Genomic DNA, 16836 nt, shown 5'->3' with positions numbered 1-16836 from the left:
ATATTGTGGCAAAATAAATACCATCATAAACATTATTAACGCTGCCAGACTAATTAATAATAGCAACAGTGTCATAAACATGTTTATTGTACACTTATTTAAAGCAAATACCCACAATTTTATTCATATGCATAATGTATAATTAGCATAGTTATATATTATAGAAGGTCGCATGACCACCGTCCCCATCCCTAATATGCATATCGCTTGCTAATTTGTGAACGGCATCAGCTGTCTGGCAACTCTAGAGATAAACGTAGTTTCATTTTTTTTTTCCAAACTGTCCGACATTGACATACGGTTGAAATAAACACATACATAGTACATACATATACACTCCACAAATCTGTTTTTTTAAGCATATTTCCTTTAGAACTACATCGCATATAAATATAATTTCATATATTTTTATACATACATATATGCGTGTATACGAAAGACAACCAGCGAGAGAGAACGATAGCTGCATAAATAAAAATAAACTTTAACTTGACCTCGAGGCTGCAATTGTGCGCGTCACCTAAAGAAAACGGAAAAACAGAAAGTGGACAACAATGGCTGGCTCGGCGCTGCGACGCCTGATGGCAGAGTACAAACGTAAGTAAAGGAAATTTCACAAGATTACGACTAAATTGCAATTGATCTCTTCATTTTGCAGAGTTAACAATGGATCCTCCAGAGGGCATTGCAGCGGGACCCATTAGTGAGGATAACTTTTTTGAGTGGGAAGCACTTATAGCGTATGTTGTTTTTGAAGTGCGCTGACCATCATTATAAAACCAAATATTGTATTTTCACAGCGGACCTGAAGGTACCTGCTTTGAAGGCGGAGTATTTCCAGCGCGCCTTATCTTTCCACCGGACTATCCGCTGAGTCCACCAAAAATGAAATTCACTTGTGATATGTTTCATCCAAACATTTTTGCCGATGGACGCGTTTGCATATCAATATTACATGCACCTGGTGATGATCCCATGGGCTATGAACTCTCTGCGGAACGTTGGAGTCCAGTGCAAAGTGTGGAGAAAATATTGCTAAGCGTGGTGAGCATGCTAGCGGGTGAGTACAAATGATATATACACCACACCACTCACAGGTGAAATGATTCAAGGAAAATTGAGGAATTTCTTAGCAATACCATCAACTAGTTATTCATTTATGTACATATAGTGATTAAATGCAGCATAACATAGCTCAAGGTCTAACCATGTACTCTGTTGCTTTTAGAACCAAATGACGAGAGTGGTGCTAATGTGGATGCGGCAATCATGTGGCGAGAGCGGAGAGAAGAGTTTAATAGCATTGCACAGCGTTTGGTGCGCAAAACGCTTGGTTTGACCACATAAAGTTGACTGACACGTACGCTCTCTCCCAACCCCACCCCCACCATACACTCGCCTACAAAAACAGCTAGAACAGGAGCTACAGCAACGAGAACTCAAATTTGGTGTCTGTGTGTGTGTGTGTGTGTGTATTCAAAATTTTAGTTTAATGCAAATGCAAAACTGCAATTGTTATTGGCAACCCATCTTTTCGGCATCCTTTAAACCAATATAACTGTTATTTATGTGTTTTTTGATTTCAGTAAGTTTGATTAATATTTCAAGTTTTTGTCAAGTCTGTCAAACAGCCGCCTAATAGTTTTAATTTTATGTGCAATACGTAAAGTTCTAACTTTCGTCAAATGCACAAAAAGAGAATCAAGAAATAATGTACTGCATAGTGGTTAAGAATACATACAAAACAGTAGTTAAAATTGTTGTAAAAGGTATGTGGGTCGTGTTGCTGCAAAATGAAAAGACAAATGTTCTAACTAAAAGATATATTTATTTTAAGTTGAAAATAATTGCGTTTTAATAAATTTGAAATGTGGCGCGGTAAAAAGTATGGGTCAAACATTTAACGAGCGGGCACCACAGCTGCAAATATGAAAACATAATTTGTATGCAGCATTGTAATATAAAGTTTCATGTAAGTTTATGAGTTATAAATAAATTAATACAAAAATTGTTATTTTGTGAGAGTAGCAGCATTTGCACGGACAAACGGCCGTACTAAAGCTCCAAAAGCATCGATAGCTTACAAATATCGATAGTGGTGCGATAATTCTGCTGTCAGGGTCACACTGTGTGCGTAAAAGGTGTGCAGTAATTGTTTTTGCTTTGCTTTTAACACGCAGCGTGCTGCGTGTAAAGAAACTCATTTAAACAAATTGTTTTCTTTTTGTTGTTGTCGCCGGAAAACAAATACTTAAAGGTATGTTGTTAATTATGCAAACGCACTGTTAACCTGTAAAAATGTTTTTGTGCGTTTGCAAAAGAAAGAGATAGTGAGAGTGAGAGTGCACAATAGTATGGGCTGATAAAAATAAGCGCAAAGTGTAAAGTGGGTACTAAATAAATAGCAAACAGACATTTAATGAGAAAAAAAACATGACGCATGTTCAGCCTGCCGACTGCTAGGTGCATGTATGTGCGTGTGTGTGTGTGTGTGAAAGAGAGAGCGCGACATGGCATACGTGTGTGCGTTGGTTAGAATATGCCGTTATGTGAGTTGGTGGACTTGAAGTGCAGCGACTGCGCTGCTTACTTAGACAGCAGATGTTTAAATAAACAACAACAGAAACAGATGAAAGCTTAAGAATGAGAGTTGCACACACACAAACTGCTGGCATGTTTTGTTTGTGTGTATGTGTGCAAGTGTGTGTGGAACTGCCAACGCAGTTCAATGTCCAAGCTTGCAGCGTTGCCAACTTGCCAATGCACTTGCCAAGCCCCCCAATATTCCCCTTCATATTGTAGCTGAAATACATTGTGTAATATTTGTTTTGTTTTTTTTTTTTTTTTTATTAATTGTGTAAATAATTGTTGTATATACATGTGTAGCCTAACTACACAAGTCGCATGTCTAAGGCAGCTGACTTGTATATACACACGCACGCACACATACAAACACACATACGTATACATTTAAAATTAAAGCTGTGCCTGCATAAAATTTCATAAATAAAACAAAAACAAATTAGCATACAGCGCCTACATACAATTTATGTAAATAAATTTCAGTTTATTTTTGCACAACTGTCGCAATTTCCTGTGGTACTCCAACTGAACCACATGAACTCAGTGGAGTAATTTTTTGTTGTTCTGCTTTAATTTGTTTACGTGCTGCGTGCTGCTGCTGTGACGTCATTGTATAAATAATAAACTAATAATTAGACTTGAGAATTTAAGTTCAATTTGAGCAGTCTTTAGAACATTCATTAATTTTACAGGTTATTAAATTCAGTAGTTCATAATTTGCTTTGGGTATAACTGCAACGTTAATTGATTATAACTAATGAATAACCAATTAATGACTCGTTAAATAATAAAATTGAAAATGCATTTAACTTTTAGCTAAACACTCCGGCAAACATGCTCTCGCTACAAAATCAACGACAACCCAAGACAACACCTTTGGTCGATGACTATGAAATATCGGACACAGTCTTGGGTCTCGGCATCAATGGCAAAGTGGTGCAGTGCACCCATAGACGCAGCAAACAGAATTACGCACTCAAGGTGCTGCTGGATAATGAGAAGGCGCGACGTGAAGTCGATTTGCATTGGCGTGTCAGCGGCTGCAAACATATTGTAAACATCATAGATGTCTATGAGAATACCTATAGTGGACGCAAGTGTCTGCTGGTTGTAATGGAGTGGTGTGTATAGATAGGCTATAGCCAGAGCCGTCAGCAGCAAGGACTGCCTTACTAATGTTTCTACATTTCGCTTGCAGCATGGAGGGCGGTGAATTATTCCAACGCATACAGGACAAAGCGGATACGGCATTCACGGAACGCGAGGCAGCACAGATAATGCATGAGATATGCGTTGCCATACACTATCTGCACAGTCGGGATATAGCGCATCGTGATCTTAAGCCAGAGAATTTGCTATATACATCGAAGGAGCCCAATGCAATACTGAAGCTAACGGATTTTGGTTTTGCCAAGGAGACATTTACCAATGATACGCTACAAACGCCCTGCTATACGCCCTACTATGTTGGTTAGTGTAACTAATTTCATTGTATATAATTATTTGCTTACACAAATCTCTTGATTTGCAGCTCCCGAAGTGCTTGGACCACAGAAATATGACAAAAGCTGTGACATTTGGTCACTCGGCGTGGTCATGTACATCATTATGTGTGGCTTTCCGCCTTTTTATAGCAACAATGGTCTGGCCATATCGCCGGGCATGAAGAAGCGCATACGCACGGGTCAATATGATTTTCCGGATCCCGAATGGACGCATGTCAGTCAAGCGGCGAAGGATCTAATCAAGGGCATGCTTAATGTTGATCCCAGCAAGCGTTTGCGCATAGAGGAAGTGATGCGTAATAAATGGATAGCGCAGTTTAGTGCAGTGCCACAGACGCCGCTCTGTACGGGACGCATGCTCAAGGAGGGCGAGGAGACCTGGCCAGAGGTGCAGGAGGAAATGACACGCTCATTGGCCACCATGCGCGTGGACTATGATCAGGTGAGTGGCACAAAGGGAGTGTGAAAGAAAAAGTAAAACTAAAACTCCTTTTTTAGATGCAAATCAAAGCGCTGGATAAATCCAATAATCCACTGCTGACCAAGCGCAGGAAAAAGATTGAGGAAATCTATGGGGTGCAGAAATGAGGGCAAAGTTATGTTGATCCTCCCACCCCCCCTCTATAAGCTATATCGTTGACTACCGCAAAGACAGACGTTTGGGTCTTTTAACACTTAAGAGTTGTATAATGCCAGAGAGCACCGACACCAACTTATACTATACACATATATATATATATACTATATATAGTATATATGCTAGAAGGTAACAATTATCAGCCTTTTGACCTTTTGTTAAACATTTTATTTAAATTGTTTTGCTCGTCCTTTGTTCTAGTTTATATGTATATGTGTGTGAATATGTATTACAATTTTCCAGTAAATCAGGTTTTAGGGTTTGTGCTCTTATCTTATTTGTCATAAATTTTAAAAAACAATTGTTTAAAGCCAAGACAATGATTCTAGCCAGAATAATATTTTTTTTTTTTGTGTAATTTCCATGTATTTGGTAATTTTAATTTTGTTGTGTCTTTACGATCTAATGTGAATTTTGACTATACTACTTACTACTACTACTACTATAATATATGGTATATATACAATTATTGAACTATTTGAACTATGTGTATGAATAAAACAAAGCTAATAATTGTATAACAAGCTATACAAAAAAAAGTTAAGTGCTAACGCTTGGCATTGTTTTTGTTTGCCAAAACTCTATATAATATATAACTACATATAGTAGTATATATCGTATATATACAGTACAAGCTCAATAGCTCTTAGCAACCAAGTTGCAAGCCTAAAAATCCGAAAGCTATACTATACTTGCTTGCAAATGAAATAATAATCAATAAATAATTCTAAAGAGTTTCAAATTTTCCGATTTAACGAGATTGTACTGCATATAAAGCATAATGATAATAATAATAATATGTATGGAATAAAGTATTTGCATGTATGTGCAATACAAAATATAAAAATGATTTTTTTAATTGCTGAGCACGTTGCCGTCTGTTAGATAAAACACACATTAGAAAAGGACAGAGCTATATGTGTAGAAAGTGCTAGTTGCTGAATAAAAAGAAAACTACAAGTGTTTTTTTTTAGATATATATGCAAATTTGATCTTCATTTATTGGCATTGTATGTATGTATACATAATATATAACAGTGCTTAATATATTCTCTTTGGAGACTTGCGGAAGTTGGAACAGGAGCGGATTAGGTAGGGGGGGGGGGTTTGATTGAGTGTTTTGGTGCATAAAATATGTGCATTTAGTATTGCAAATAACAGTTTGCTTAATGGTGAGTCAGTTCTTCTGCATCTTAACCCATTGTTGACACCTCTTGCACGCACGCACACACGCATACACAGTCATGCACACAGCTATACACATACATACATACATACACTAGGTACAAGCGATTTGTTTAACAAAACAAGCTTCTAACAATTACAACAATGTTCCTACCATAATAGTTAACAATTTCTTTTTTGTGTGTGTTTTAGTTTTGTTTCTGTTGCTGTTTTGTGTTTTTGTTTTTGCAGTTGCTTACTAGATTTAAATATATATAAAATATATATATATTTAGCACATATAATCACACACACAGCTGCATGCTGCATTCGGTTTTAGCTTGAAATGAATGCCATTCACTTTAGGTTCGTTTTACAAAAAGTTCATTGTCCGTTATTTGAGGGTTTCTTTGGATACACTTTAAAATATGAATTCATTCATTTCAGTAACGACTCGGCTGCTTCATCTTACATAACATTACATTTTTGTTTTTGTTTGTTTCTCTTTTTACAAAAATATGTCAGTATAGTGCGCTTAGAAAAATACTTGAACTGTTTAGTTTCTTTTGTATATATCGTGTATACATACAGTAATTTATCAGTTATATAGCTCTTTGATTGATTAACTTTTGTGTGTGTGTGTGTGTGTGTGTGTGTGTTTAAGCTTAAGAACTATATATTACTTTTATTCGATAATTTAATGGCAGATCTTGAGATTCACCAAGGCTAACATCTGCTGGTAGTTGAACTTTAAATTCCTGCATACGTTTAATTGACGTAAAAAGCTTTTTTTGTGTGTGTGTGTTTGTTTGTTGCTTGTGTGTGTGTGTGTGTGTGTGTGTGTGAGTGTGTGTGGTTGGGTGGGTGGGTATTGTGTGTGTGGTTTTGTAAACTGAAGGTACATTTTACATTTGTGGCTTATAGAAAGCTATCGCAACTGTTTTCTGTTTCGCTATTGGAACAATCCATGGCAGGCAATGAGCCGCCACGTCTATATTGCCATTGATGGCGCTGCTCACTGTTGCTGCCACTGCCACTGTTGGCATTAATCTGACTGCAACGACGTTGACTGCTTGTCACTGCTGCCGCTGCGTTTGCAGTTGCCGATGTTGCAGCCACCGCTTGGAGTCTGGGAAAGTATTTGTAGAGCTCAAGTAGATTGCCCAGCTTCACATGCGGCTTGTACTCCACATCGTCCAGACTCTGTGCTGCGCTGCTGCTGCTGCTTAGCGGCGTCCAAAAGGTCAGACCCAGCTGTGCCAAATGACCACCCTGGAAAACAGATATGCAAATCAGCTGAGTTAACTTGCATATTGTGGAAAGCCTTGAGCGCTTACCTTGATATCCGTTTCGAGTTTATCGCCTATCATGACGCACTCTTGCGGTTTCACGTGCAGTATATTGCAGGCGGCATAGAATATCTGCGGATGCGGCTTCTCCCAGGGCAAATCGGATGAGACCAGCACGCAGTCAAAGTAATCGCGCACATGCAGCTTCTCCACCTTCTCCCACTGCGCATTCGAGGGACCATTGGTGATGAGCGCCAGCGCATAGCCGGCGCGTCGCATGCGTTGCAACAGCTGCACATAGTCCGGTGGCACGGCCAGGTAGCGATAGCGCAGCTTTAGCCACTGCGGATAGATGTGCTCGGCCAGATGCTTGTGCCTCTGCTGCAACGATTCGCGCCACAGATGCGTGCGCCACGAGTCCAGCGATGTTTGCGAGTTGTCCGGACAGCGCCGAAACGATTTTAAAAAGTTCTGTGTGGCCAAATTGGCGTCATCTTTGGTAAAGTTGTACTGCGTTTCCAACACGTCGGCGAGCTGCAGGCGGCAAATCAAAATTATGTAAGTGAAAAGAATTTCAAATATTTTACATCACTTAATTTAAACATTTTTTAACTCATGCATATTTACATAATTAGCTGCCAATTATTGTAGCATGCAGCTTTACTTTATTATTAAATTTAATTTTAAACTATACAGTTCACTTATTGTGGTTTTTCACAGTAATTAGCAGAATTCCCACAATAATCTACAGCTGAAAATCGTTGAATCACGAATATTTTGAAATTGAAAAAAACGCCATTTCCTTATCAGTAGATTGCAATATTTCGTTATGCGCATTCGATTTAATGTCATGATATTTTTACGTTGCTATTTGTAGATAAAATGCAAAAGTTGCTTGCCAAATTGTTTTTAGAGCAGACAAGAGCGGTAATTGCTTTGATGACTTTGACCTTTAGGCCTAAGTATAAGTAATATATGAATTGATCAAACTAGCATCAAATTCACACACACACACGTAGAGACAAAGATACGGAAGCGCGCGCGTGCCATGCACTAACACTTAAACATGCATGCACACACACACTTACACACAGTGAGCACGTAAGAGCACGCTTGCAGTGGAAAATTTTTAAAAATATGCGCATGCATGTGTGTGTGTGTGTGTGTGCGTGTTTGAGTATGACACAGCGCGCGCACTTTCACCTGCGGAGTTGTCCGTTAAATTCACTTGTGTTTTATTTATAAATCAGCATTTATATTAGTAATTACCTTGCGAATTGCTTTAGAGTCACCGGTACGCGTTGGTATTAGCGTATTATCCAAGTCAAAGTATAACGCAGAGATTTTAGCACAAATTCCATCGAAGGGGTTTGTTCTCGTTACAGTTACACTTGCTGTTGAAAGTTTGCTAGCGGCCATGAGTTATTGCCACGCGCCTTATGATCTATCTCTCTCAAGGGGGGTCGACGGGGAGCAGAAGTGTTGGCGCAAATATCATAAGAGCGTGTTTTGATTTGTTTTTATTTTCTTTTTTTTTTTTTTGGTGTTTGTGTTTGCGTTATTAGTTGCACGCGTACCGTTAGTTCGACAGCAACTAAATGTTAATAACAAAATTTGCTAAAGTTAAATAAGGGAACAGGTAAGTGTAACCAAAGTAAGAGCGTAGCAATGACTAAAAGAAAGTGCACGCACGCATGGCTTTTACGGTACGGCGCGCAAGTATACGGTCAGTTCAAAATTGTGGAAGTTATTACAGCAGCTATTTCTTCAAATGTATACTATAATATGGGTCCATCTTAGTTTGGCAATAAGTATTTAGCTTCAAAATTAGCTTCCAATACATAAACTTATTAAATTTATTATATAAAATTAAAGATTTTGTTGTACATTGCTTAAACAGCAGCACTGTTAATTGCTCTCTGAGAGCGCACACATGGCTTATGCTCTTTGGCTCTCTTTTTGGTGTGCGCGCAGCCAAAGTTTGCGTAATATTCAACATAATTTATTGCCTGTCTAGGCTATTTTAAATAAACAAAATTGTTCTATAAACATAATATGCAATATGTGTGAAGCATGTAAGTTTCAATAACGTTTAAATTAAAAAACAAGTGCAATTACGTATTTGGCAGCACTTGGAGTGGCCATAAACACACTGTCATCCAGCAAAAGTAGCTATATTCTTAAGATAAAATATGAAGAAATATATATATTAATTACATATTATTGAAAGAAAATTGTTATTATGAAAATATACAGTATGTCTATCTAAGATATCAGCTACCAGCTAATGCATTTTTCGAAACTGTCATCTCAAATGTGAAAAATGCTAAAAATAGCGTAAAAGCAGCCAAAACTTCAGCACAGTTTGCGCATTCAGCAAATCTTTTCTAGCCGGTTGCAAACAAAACAAATCTTCGTTTATAAAAGGGCACAGGATGTCCGTAGTAGTGCTTGATAATGGTGCCTACACCGCCAAGGTGGGTCTGGCCACACATGATGAGCCTCAGGTGGTGCCCAACTGCATAATGAAGGCAAAAAGCGAGCGACGGCGTGCTTTTGTGGGTAATCAAATCAAAGAATGCCGCGACACCTCCGCGCTCTTCTATATTCTGGCATTCCAGCGTGGCTACCTTCTCAACTGGGACACCCAAAAGACCGTATGGGATTATATATTCAGCAAGGAAGGCATAGGCTGCTCGCTGGAAGGACGCACAATTCTCATCACGGAGCCACAAATGAACTTTCAGAGCGTTCAGGAAGCCATGCTAGAGATGCTCTTCGAGGAGTATCGCGTGGCGGGCATGTACAAGACAACTGCGGCTGATCTGGCGGCTTTTAATTATGTGACAGACAGCGAAGGATGCCCCTCTGTGGAAGCTCTGAACTGCATTGTAGTTGATGTGGGCTATAGCTTTACCCATGTAGTACCCTTTGTCCTAGGCAGACGCATCCAAGAGGGCGTTCGTCGCATCGATGTGGGCGGCAAGGCGTTGACCAATCAGCTGAAGGAACTCATATCCTATCGACACTTAAACGTCATGGATGAGAGTCATGTGGTTAACCAGATCAAAGAGGATGTTTGCTTTGTTGCCGAGGATTTTAAGGATGCAATGCGTGTGCATCAGAGCGAGGAGCGTCGCAAACAGGTCGCCATTGAGTATGTTCTGCCGGACTTTACTACAGTAAAACGCGGCTATATACGCGTCCCGGGCAAACCACGTGAGGATGAGGATCAACAGCAATTGGTGCCGTTGTGCAATGAGCGATTCACTGTGCCCGAACTGCTCTTCAATCCCTCCGACATTGGCATCAAGCAAGTGGGCATACCAGAGGCCATTGCGGATTCCCTAAAGGCATGCCCCTGGCAGGCCCATCGTGATCTTTTACTCAACATTCTGATTGTGGGCGGCAGCTCGCAGTTTAAAGGTTTCTTACCCAGACTCAAACGAGATCTGCGTGCTCTAGTGCCACATGATCTAGAGGTGGCACTCATTTGTCCCGAGGATCCTGTGCGCTATGCCTGGTTTGGTGGACGTGAGCTGGCCACCAGTGCCAACTTTGATGATCTCGTTTATACGCGTGATGATTATGAGGAGTTTGGTCTACAAGGACTACTACAGCAGCAGCAGCAAATGCGTTGATGTTAAGAACTCCTGGATGGACTGATGGTCCAGGAGTGCAAGAACGTATGTTCAACGAATAAATCAGCATTAGGAATGTCCTACTGAGACAAAATAGTCAAATTGTGCATTTTTATGCCCTTTGACTAATTGATAGTCCTTACTAAAAGGATCCTTATCTGAATAGATACCCTTATATCGTAAAATAAGTCTGTCTGCAAAATTTACATTAAAAAATAGCAGAAACATTCAAAGATTTTAAGTATTCAGAAAAAAAATATATTTTAAATTTTATTTTGTTCAACAAGTGAAAAGTAAAGCTTATAAAATAAGTACGCATTTATATTAATTATTTAAACATAGAAATTAAAGCAAAAATCACTTAGTTATTTTATCTAAACGGTCAAAAGAGTTGATTATAGTGGTTTCTCACTTTAGTTATATTTATTTTGCTCAAAGCGCCTCGCATTCCATATTTAAAAATTAAATGGATTAATTTATAAACAATCTTTGGGGAGGCTTTATTAAAACCAAAAAGTACATGCAAACATGTATGTTTTATGCATAAATTGTAATTTAACTAAACTAACTAAAATGTAACTAAAGAACAGAAACTTAATTAAACTAGTATTGGTTTTTTTTTTAGTACATAGCACCTTAGAACGCATAATTTGAATGTTTTTATAGATTAACAACAAATTAATCTCTACATAAACTTGGATAATTTAGTATTTATTTCATTCTTGCGAGGCGGGTGCGTTTGATTTATGTATAAGAGTAAGTGAGAGGTCCTGCTCTACATGCTAAAGGATTCGCCACACCCACAAGTACCCTTGATGTTGGGATTGTTAAAGACAAACTCTGCGGAGAGCTTTGATTCAACAAAATCCATTTCGGTGCCTGCCAAAAAATTATGTAAATTAGTATCTATAGTTATATAATATTTGTTTAAGATTTTACCCAGCAATGAGAGCTGCGCCTTTTTGTCTATAAACACCTTGACGCCATCCTGCAGCACCTCCTCATCCAGTTTATCTATAAGTTAACGAATGTATTAAAAACTGATTATTATTAATTATGAAATATTAGTTACCTTTTTGGTTAGCATAGTCCAGCGTATAAGAGAGTCCATTGCAGCCACGCTGACGAACTCCTACTTTGAGTCCAATCTTTAGAAGGAAGAGTTTGCTTACTAAACCATACCTAATATTATTTGTTTAAGCTCTCACCACTTCTGGCTTATCCTGCAGCAGCGTCTTAATCCTATGCACTGCAGCGGGCGTCTGTAAAAATGTAAACAACTCTTACTTGCTGTTACTTCATCACCTGCCCCGCTCTCTATCTCTGCGATAATCTTAAGAGCACGAGCTGATTTCATCACTTACCAGCGTTAACGCCGCACGTGTTGGTATTAGTTTACGTCCCTTTACCGCACGCACCGTTGCCGTTGCCACCACACGTGTTGCCATTTCTTTGCTGATGTTTTGCTTTAATCAGTGTTTTATATAATTTGTTTTTGCTAACAATTTCAACAATATCGGTGTTTTTCGAAAAGTGTTGTGAAACAAACGAAAACTCAGAAACAAGTGCTGACAAATAAATCGAACAATAGTGCGTTTTATTAATCGAGCGAACAATCGAGCAGTAGTGTTGTTTAGTAATCGAGCATGTTATTAGCCGATTGCATTGAACATTTTCATACAAAATGTTAGGGTCTGGTTGTTGTCTCCGCTAATATTTCATCTTGAAAGTATGCAAGCATTTTTGTATTGCAAGAGTTTTGCAAAAAAATGTTGCATATGACAAAGGGCGGCCAGGCACTCGCAATCCTCTAGAGAAAATGGCCTATATCTCGGCAGGATTAGGTCGCATTTCCAAAACTGTTAGCTTGCGACTCTCACAGGACGAGACTCTATCGATTGGCATTAAAAAAATATGTGGTCATCATAATATCCATCAACTTAGAAAATTTTTGCCTCAAGGCGCGAGGGAAGTTTCCAAAAACACAAAATCCGTATTTTCTCCGGAACTACAAGGACAATCCGGATGTCCTTCACCCAGCTAATAGTCCTTTTGAAAAGGAATTGTTTGGCACTAATTTCGTCCTGATCCTTGCAAGGATTCGGGAGATATGGCGAATTTTCTGTATACGGAAAAAGCTGTTTTACTCTGCTCCTGTAAGGACTTTCGTCCTTTGGTTGGTATATTCTGAAAGCTTACAAGGAGCACTACTTGGACACCAAAGGACATCCTCGAGGGAGCAGGAGCTTAAAAACGACCGATTTGCATGGACATTTTCCATACAAAATGTAAACAAAAAAGACTTAAGCCTAAAAAATTTGTTGTGCAATCCTGGATATCCTGGTATGCAGTTCGATAGATTCGATGCCCAGGATCACGAAAATGCAAGTCCTTTTTGGATTCGAAGGATAACGAAGTAGCAAGAGCTAAAAAACGACAATTTTGCATAGACATTTTCCATACAAATTGTAAACAAAAAAGACTTAAGCAACGAACTTGCTCTAAATTTTTTGTGCAATCCTGGATATCCTGGTAAGCAGTTCGATAGATTCGATGCCCAGAAGCTTGAAAATGCATGTCCTGTTGGGAATGAAAGAATAACGAATGAAGTCACGCAGTTAAATATATTAATAATTTTATTTTTGCCAGTCGGTTGAAGGAGCTTAAATGTAAAATTAAAACTAACTTAAACAAATTGATGCGTGCTACGACATGTTCTGTGCATGTTACAGGCAATAATTACAGTTAATAGTTAAAACTTACAACTTAAAAGGATATAATGTAAGTAAGGAAGTGCGGCTTAAGCTTAAATTTAATAAATAAGGCTAAATACAAATATAAATAAATTAGAAAAAAAAAGGATTAAATTAATAGAGTTGTTGCTGTGTTTACACCTCAATACTGTTGAGACTGCCGGAGGATATGTTGTCCGTGTGACTGCCGAGGCGTGTCCTTTTGATCAAAGCACGAGCCGGCATGGGCGAGCGTTGCACGCGCGGACTTCCTGGCACAATGGGTATGCCAACACCACTGGAGGACAGCAGATGATGTGGGTGATGATGCGGATGTGGATGTTGTGCATGCTGCAATTGCTGCACATGTTGCAGCAGCAGTTGTTGCGATAAATTATTATTGCTGCTGCTGTGGTTGTTGTTGTTGTTATGATTGTTATTATTATTATTGTTGTTGTTGTTGTTATGCTGGCTGCTGGAGGCGCGTCGTTGACGTCGCAGCGACGGCAGTGCATCCTCCAAGGCAAAGCCCAACGGCTGCTGTTGTTGCTGCTGCTGTTGCAGGCTGCGCACACTGCGCTCCAAGGTGCGGCGCTGTTGCTCCAGCAGCGGCGACGGCTGCTGATAGTAGGCGGCATGCGGTGGCACGGGCGGTGGCGGTGGTGTTGCATTGGGGTGTCGCTTGGGCAGCATCGTCGGCGTCGCTGGCGCATGATAGGGTTGAGCATGATGCAGTCCTGGCTGATGCAACGCCGCGGCAGCAGCAGCTACCACATTGTGCTGCAAAATAAACAAAAATTATTCACAAACATTATAATAAACGTAAAGTAAATTGAAATTTTTGTTTTGGCTTTGACTTTAATTCGCTTTCAGTTGGTTTTGGTTTGCTTTTGTTATTTACGTTCGTTGGCTGCTGCTGCTCACAGGCCTCCAAGGTCTCACAGGAAGATGACGCCTTGTTGGCTGCATTCTCATCTGCCTCGTTCTCGGTTTCCGTTTCAGCTGCTCTCTCTACAGCTGCATCCTCAGCGGCTCTTAGTGATTCCAGTGGTTCGCCATTGGGCGGCAGAAAGCGCAGCTCCATGACATTGCGATTCTGCAACAGTTTGAGGTTTGGGCTCAACTAGAGACATACACACGGGGAGTGGACTAGAAGCAAGGAGTTGCAAGCGTGCGTCCAAAACAGAGGCAAGTATAACATACAGAACAAATGCCCATCAGAATAGCAGCATAGACAAGAAAGAGACAGTGGGTGAGAGACAGAGACAGACACAGAGACAAGGGAAAAGTAAAATTGACAGCAACACCAACAGCTAAAGTTCGACGTTTTTTTTAAATTTCTTGCTTAGCCCTTGGGGGTTTTGCTTTGGAGCTGTTGCTAAAACGAGCTAGATAATAGTTAAGCAACTGAAACTTTGTACAAATAGAACTAGCTTACAATAAATATATAAAAGTACCGTATTAAAACATAAACTATTTACAATATACAGTTTTGTAGTTTAAAATTGAATTTTGTTTTTAATTTACAATGTTGCTCTATATAAAACTTTTGAAGAGCATACAAATTCTATATAAAGCACAAAATATAAGAGAGAAAGCAAAAGTTTAGAGCCAACAGGCGCAGGAGCAACAGGAGCAGCAGTGGAGACCAGGAGTAGGCCCAGAAACGTATTTTCATTTTTTAAATTTTGACCAACCAACCAGCGAAAAGTTTTCAGTTTTTTTTGTCATTTGTTTTTGTTGTGGAAAAGCCTTTTGGAAATTTTATAATGTAAAGTAAACTTACCTTATCAGCGCTAGAGTCTTGTGCCAAAGGATTTGGTGTTATGTTCATGCGTGGAATAACACCATTTAATCTACGAACATCGCCGGATTTGTGATTATGATGCGTTGTTCCCACGCCCAAGACGGCAGAGGTAACAAAGTCCGCTTGTATATGATCCAATTGCGGTTTGTTTTCAGCTGTGGCAGAGTTCAAATAAAACGATAAGATTAGAAATAAAGCAAAGTAATTGAGAGTACTTACTGTCAGGTTGTGCGCTGCTGCGTCGACGCAAACAAAGGCAGGCAACCACGGTGGCAATGAGTAGCAAAATGCCGCCACCAGCAGCTCCAGCTATAACGGGATATATAGAATTCTCTTGAGGATTGAGCGCATCCTTTGATACAGTTGTTGTGGTGGGCGCGCTAGACGCAGAGCCATGACTGTTGAACTCTGTAAACAAATGACAAACGTTATTAACTGCTATTCGTTTGATTGCCCAGGTAACACTCTTACTCTTGGTATGGCCCTGTTTTATCTCGCTAAAATCGGAAGCGGCATGCGCATTGAAGCTCTGCAGCTTGAATTCGTACGCTGTGCCCGGTTCCAGCAAATCAATTTTAAATCTACGCGCCTGTGCACCATCTACCGTCGCCTTAAGATATTCTGCTGCTGTTGCCGCAGGCCGATAGTAGGCATAGTAACCATCTATGTTATGGCTGGATTCGGGCAGCAGCGTCCAATGCAGCAGCACCGCTGACTCCGAGTAGGTTTCCACTTCTAGCAGCTTGGGCACAGGTAGATTTGACTTGCCACCACTGCGTTGCAAAAAGAACTTGGTTGAGGTATTGCCCTCCTTGTTATCGTTGTTGGAATACACTGCGATTATGCGAAATCTATAATTTCTATCCGGTCGCAGTCCTGTTACGGAGGATGTGAAATTCTTGACGCTTGGCTCATGATGATGCTCGCGTTGCCGGCCATAAGGTATATTTTCATTTGTCGTTTGCCAATTTTCACGGGGTATTTTTCGATAGCTGTCGCCCAGCATGCGGTACTGCACTTTAAAGAATTGTATGGCCAAGCCATCATTCTTAGGCACATTCCAGCGCAGCATGACAGCATCATCGGCAAGACGCGTAACATTGGGCCTCGAAGGCGGCACCATTTGCGCTGAAAACACAAAACATTCATTGTTTTAAATTAAATAAAGTCCAATTTGATATAAACACAAGAACGCTGCTGTTTATCGATAGCACAAATGAACATAGGTGCGCAAATTGCGTTAACAGCAAGTGTTGGCAATTCTAAAGGTGTGCTGTTAGCTGCTAGTGTTGGAAACATGGGCAAATTGCATTAACAGCTAGTGTTGGCAATTCTAGCTATTTAACGCGATTCTCGACTCTAGCTATTTTGAGAATGTAGCTAAGATACAAAACTCGCTTGTTTTCTTCATACAGTCGAGTGCATTTAGCTACTGCTTGCTAGCGATAAATAGGAACACTGTTGCGCTGTTAACGCAA

At 39.7% G+C, this 16836-nt stretch overlaps 6 protein-coding genes across 8 annotated transcripts in view; 3 read left to right on the top strand and 3 right to left on the bottom strand.

Annotated features, from left to right (window-relative positions):
* The first annotated feature begins 274 nt into the window (after positions 1 to 274).
* LOC108605703 (ubiquitin-conjugating enzyme E2 G2) lies at positions 275 to 1628 on the top strand. Its single transcript, XM_017995495.1, has 4 exons — positions 275 to 597; positions 659 to 740; positions 801 to 1060; positions 1229 to 1628. Exons 1-4 carry the CDS (start codon positions 555 to 557, stop codon positions 1345 to 1347), a joined length of 504 nt encoding a protein of 167 aa, XP_017850984.1. The 5' UTR covers positions 275 to 554; the 3' UTR covers positions 1348 to 1628.
* A 529-nt stretch (positions 1629 to 2157) lies between these two features.
* On the top strand, positions 2158 to 5704 carry LOC108605511 (MAP kinase-activated protein kinase 2). 2 transcript variants are annotated; one of them, XM_017995261.2, is made up of 5 exons: positions 2158 to 2257; positions 3400 to 3704; positions 3782 to 4053; positions 4115 to 4530; positions 4587 to 5704. In XM_017995261.2, exons 2-5 carry the CDS (start codon positions 3418 to 3420, stop codon positions 4674 to 4676), a joined length of 1065 nt encoding a protein of 354 aa, XP_017850750.1. In that variant the 5' UTR covers positions 2158 to 2257; positions 3400 to 3417; the 3' UTR covers positions 4677 to 5704. The 2 variants fall into 2 exon arrangements, with proteins under 2 accessions (XP_017850750.1, XP_017850751.1); XM_017995262.1 differs by lacking the exon at positions 2158 to 2257 and adding an exon at positions 2802 to 2816.
* A 475-nt stretch (positions 5705 to 6179) lies between these two features.
* LOC108605523 (N-acylneuraminate-9-phosphatase) lies at positions 6180 to 8845 on the bottom strand. The gene is made up of 3 exons (XM_017995274.1): positions 8448 to 8845; positions 7227 to 7712; positions 6180 to 7161 (listed from the first exon to the last, which is right to left on the bottom strand). The coding sequence occupies exons 1-3, from the start codon at positions 8595 to 8597 to the stop codon at positions 6808 to 6810; spliced, it is 990 nt and encodes a 329-aa protein (XP_017850763.1). The 5' UTR covers positions 8598 to 8845; the 3' UTR covers positions 6180 to 6807.
* A 677-nt stretch (positions 8846 to 9522) lies between these two features.
* LOC108605894 (actin-related protein 6) lies at positions 9523 to 11034 on the top strand. Its single transcript, XM_017995710.1, has one exon. The coding sequence runs from the start codon at positions 9614 to 9616 to the stop codon at positions 10817 to 10819; it is 1206 nt and encodes a 401-aa protein (XP_017851199.1). The 5' UTR covers positions 9523 to 9613; the 3' UTR covers positions 10820 to 11034.
* A 394-nt stretch (positions 11035 to 11428) lies between these two features.
* Positions 11429 to 12371, bottom strand: LOC108606066 (iron-sulfur cluster assembly 1 homolog, mitochondrial). Its single transcript, XM_017995911.1, has 5 exons — positions 12184 to 12371; positions 12028 to 12081; positions 11892 to 11967; positions 11759 to 11833; positions 11429 to 11698 (listed from the first exon to the last, which is right to left on the bottom strand). Exons 1-5 carry the CDS (start codon positions 12265 to 12267, stop codon positions 11595 to 11597), a joined length of 393 nt encoding a protein of 130 aa, XP_017851400.1. The 5' UTR covers positions 12268 to 12371; the 3' UTR covers positions 11429 to 11594.
* A 1096-nt stretch (positions 12372 to 13467) lies between these two features.
* The window catches only part of LOC108606703 (interference hedgehog), a 28821-nt gene continuing 25452 nt past the window's right edge, over positions 13468 to 16836 (bottom strand). The window contains exons 6-10 of one of the 2 annotated variants that reach the window (XM_017997078.1): positions 15830 to 16486; positions 15578 to 15766; positions 15338 to 15513; positions 14453 to 14647; positions 13468 to 14331 (exon numbers count right to left, since the gene is read on the bottom strand). In XM_017997078.1, the coding sequence (XP_017852567.1) occupies positions 13708 to 14331; positions 14453 to 14647; positions 15338 to 15513; positions 15578 to 15766; positions 15830 to 16486 (1841 nt within the window). In that variant the 3' untranslated portion in view covers positions 13468 to 13707. The remainder of the gene's footprint in view (positions 14332 to 14452; positions 14648 to 15337; positions 15514 to 15577; positions 15767 to 15829; positions 16487 to 16836) is intronic. The other variant, XM_017997079.1, reaches the window with a different exon arrangement.

This window comes from Drosophila busckii, chromosome X (assembly GCF_011750605.1).
Source record: "Drosophila busckii strain San Diego stock center, stock number 13000-0081.31 chromosome X, ASM1175060v1, whole genome shotgun sequence".
In the NCBI taxonomy this organism is placed as follows: domain Eukaryota; kingdom Metazoa; phylum Arthropoda; class Insecta; order Diptera; family Drosophilidae; genus Drosophila; species Drosophila busckii.
This window is presented reverse-complemented; position numbering and strand designations above follow the sequence as displayed.

Excerpts from the sequence above, each read along its gene's own strand:
- LOC108605703 (XM_017995495.1), top strand. The coding sequence starts at position 555 with ATGGCTGGCTCGGCGCTGCGACGCCTGATGGCAGAGTACAAAC. Across the intron at positions 741-800 it reads GAGTGGGAAGCACTTATAGC|CGGACCTGAAGGTACCTGCT; the intron begins GTATGTTGTTTT and ends GTATTTTCACAG. Across the intron at positions 1,061-1,228 it reads CGTGGTGAGCATGCTAGCGG|AACCAAATGACGAGAGTGGT; the intron begins GTGAGTACAAAT and ends TGTTGCTTTTAG.
- LOC108605894 (XM_017995710.1), top strand. The coding sequence starts at position 9,614 with ATGTCCGTAGTAGTGCTTGATAATGGTGCCTACACCGCCAAGGTGGGT.
- LOC108605511 (XM_017995261.2), top strand. The coding sequence starts at position 3,418 with ATGCTCTCGCTACAAAATCAACGACAACCCAAGACAACACCTTTGGTC. Across the intron at positions 3,705-3,781 it reads CTGCTGGTTGTAATGGAGTG|CATGGAGGGCGGTGAATTAT; the intron begins GTGTGTATAGAT and ends TTTCGCTTGCAG. Across the intron at positions 4,531-4,586 it reads TGCGCGTGGACTATGATCAG|ATGCAAATCAAAGCGCTGGA; the intron begins GTGAGTGGCACA and ends CTCCTTTTTTAG.
- LOC108606066 (XM_017995911.1), bottom strand. The coding sequence starts at position 12,267 with ATGGCAACACGTGTGGTGGCAACGGCAACGGTGCGTGCGGTAAAGGGA. Across the intron at positions 12,082-12,183 it reads CACGTGCGGCGTTAACGCTG|ACGCCCGCTGCAGTGCATAG; the intron begins GTAAGTGATGAA and ends ACATTTTTACAG. Across the intron at positions 11,699-11,758 it reads GGCGCAGCTCTCATTGCTGG|GCACCGAAATGGATTTTGTT; the intron begins GTAAAATCTTAA and ends ATTTTTTGGCAG.
- LOC108605523 (XM_017995274.1), bottom strand. The coding sequence starts at position 8,597 with ATGGCCGCTAGCAAACTTTCAACAGCAAGTGTAACTGTAACGAGAACA. Across the intron at positions 7,713-8,447 it reads ACTCTAAAGCAATTCGCAAG|CTCGCCGACGTGTTGGAAAC; the intron begins GTAATTACTAAT and ends TGCCGCCTGCAG. Across the intron at positions 7,162-7,226 it reads AACTCGAAACGGATATCAAG|GGTGGTCATTTGGCACAGCT; the intron begins GTAAGCGCTCAA and ends TCTGTTTTCCAG.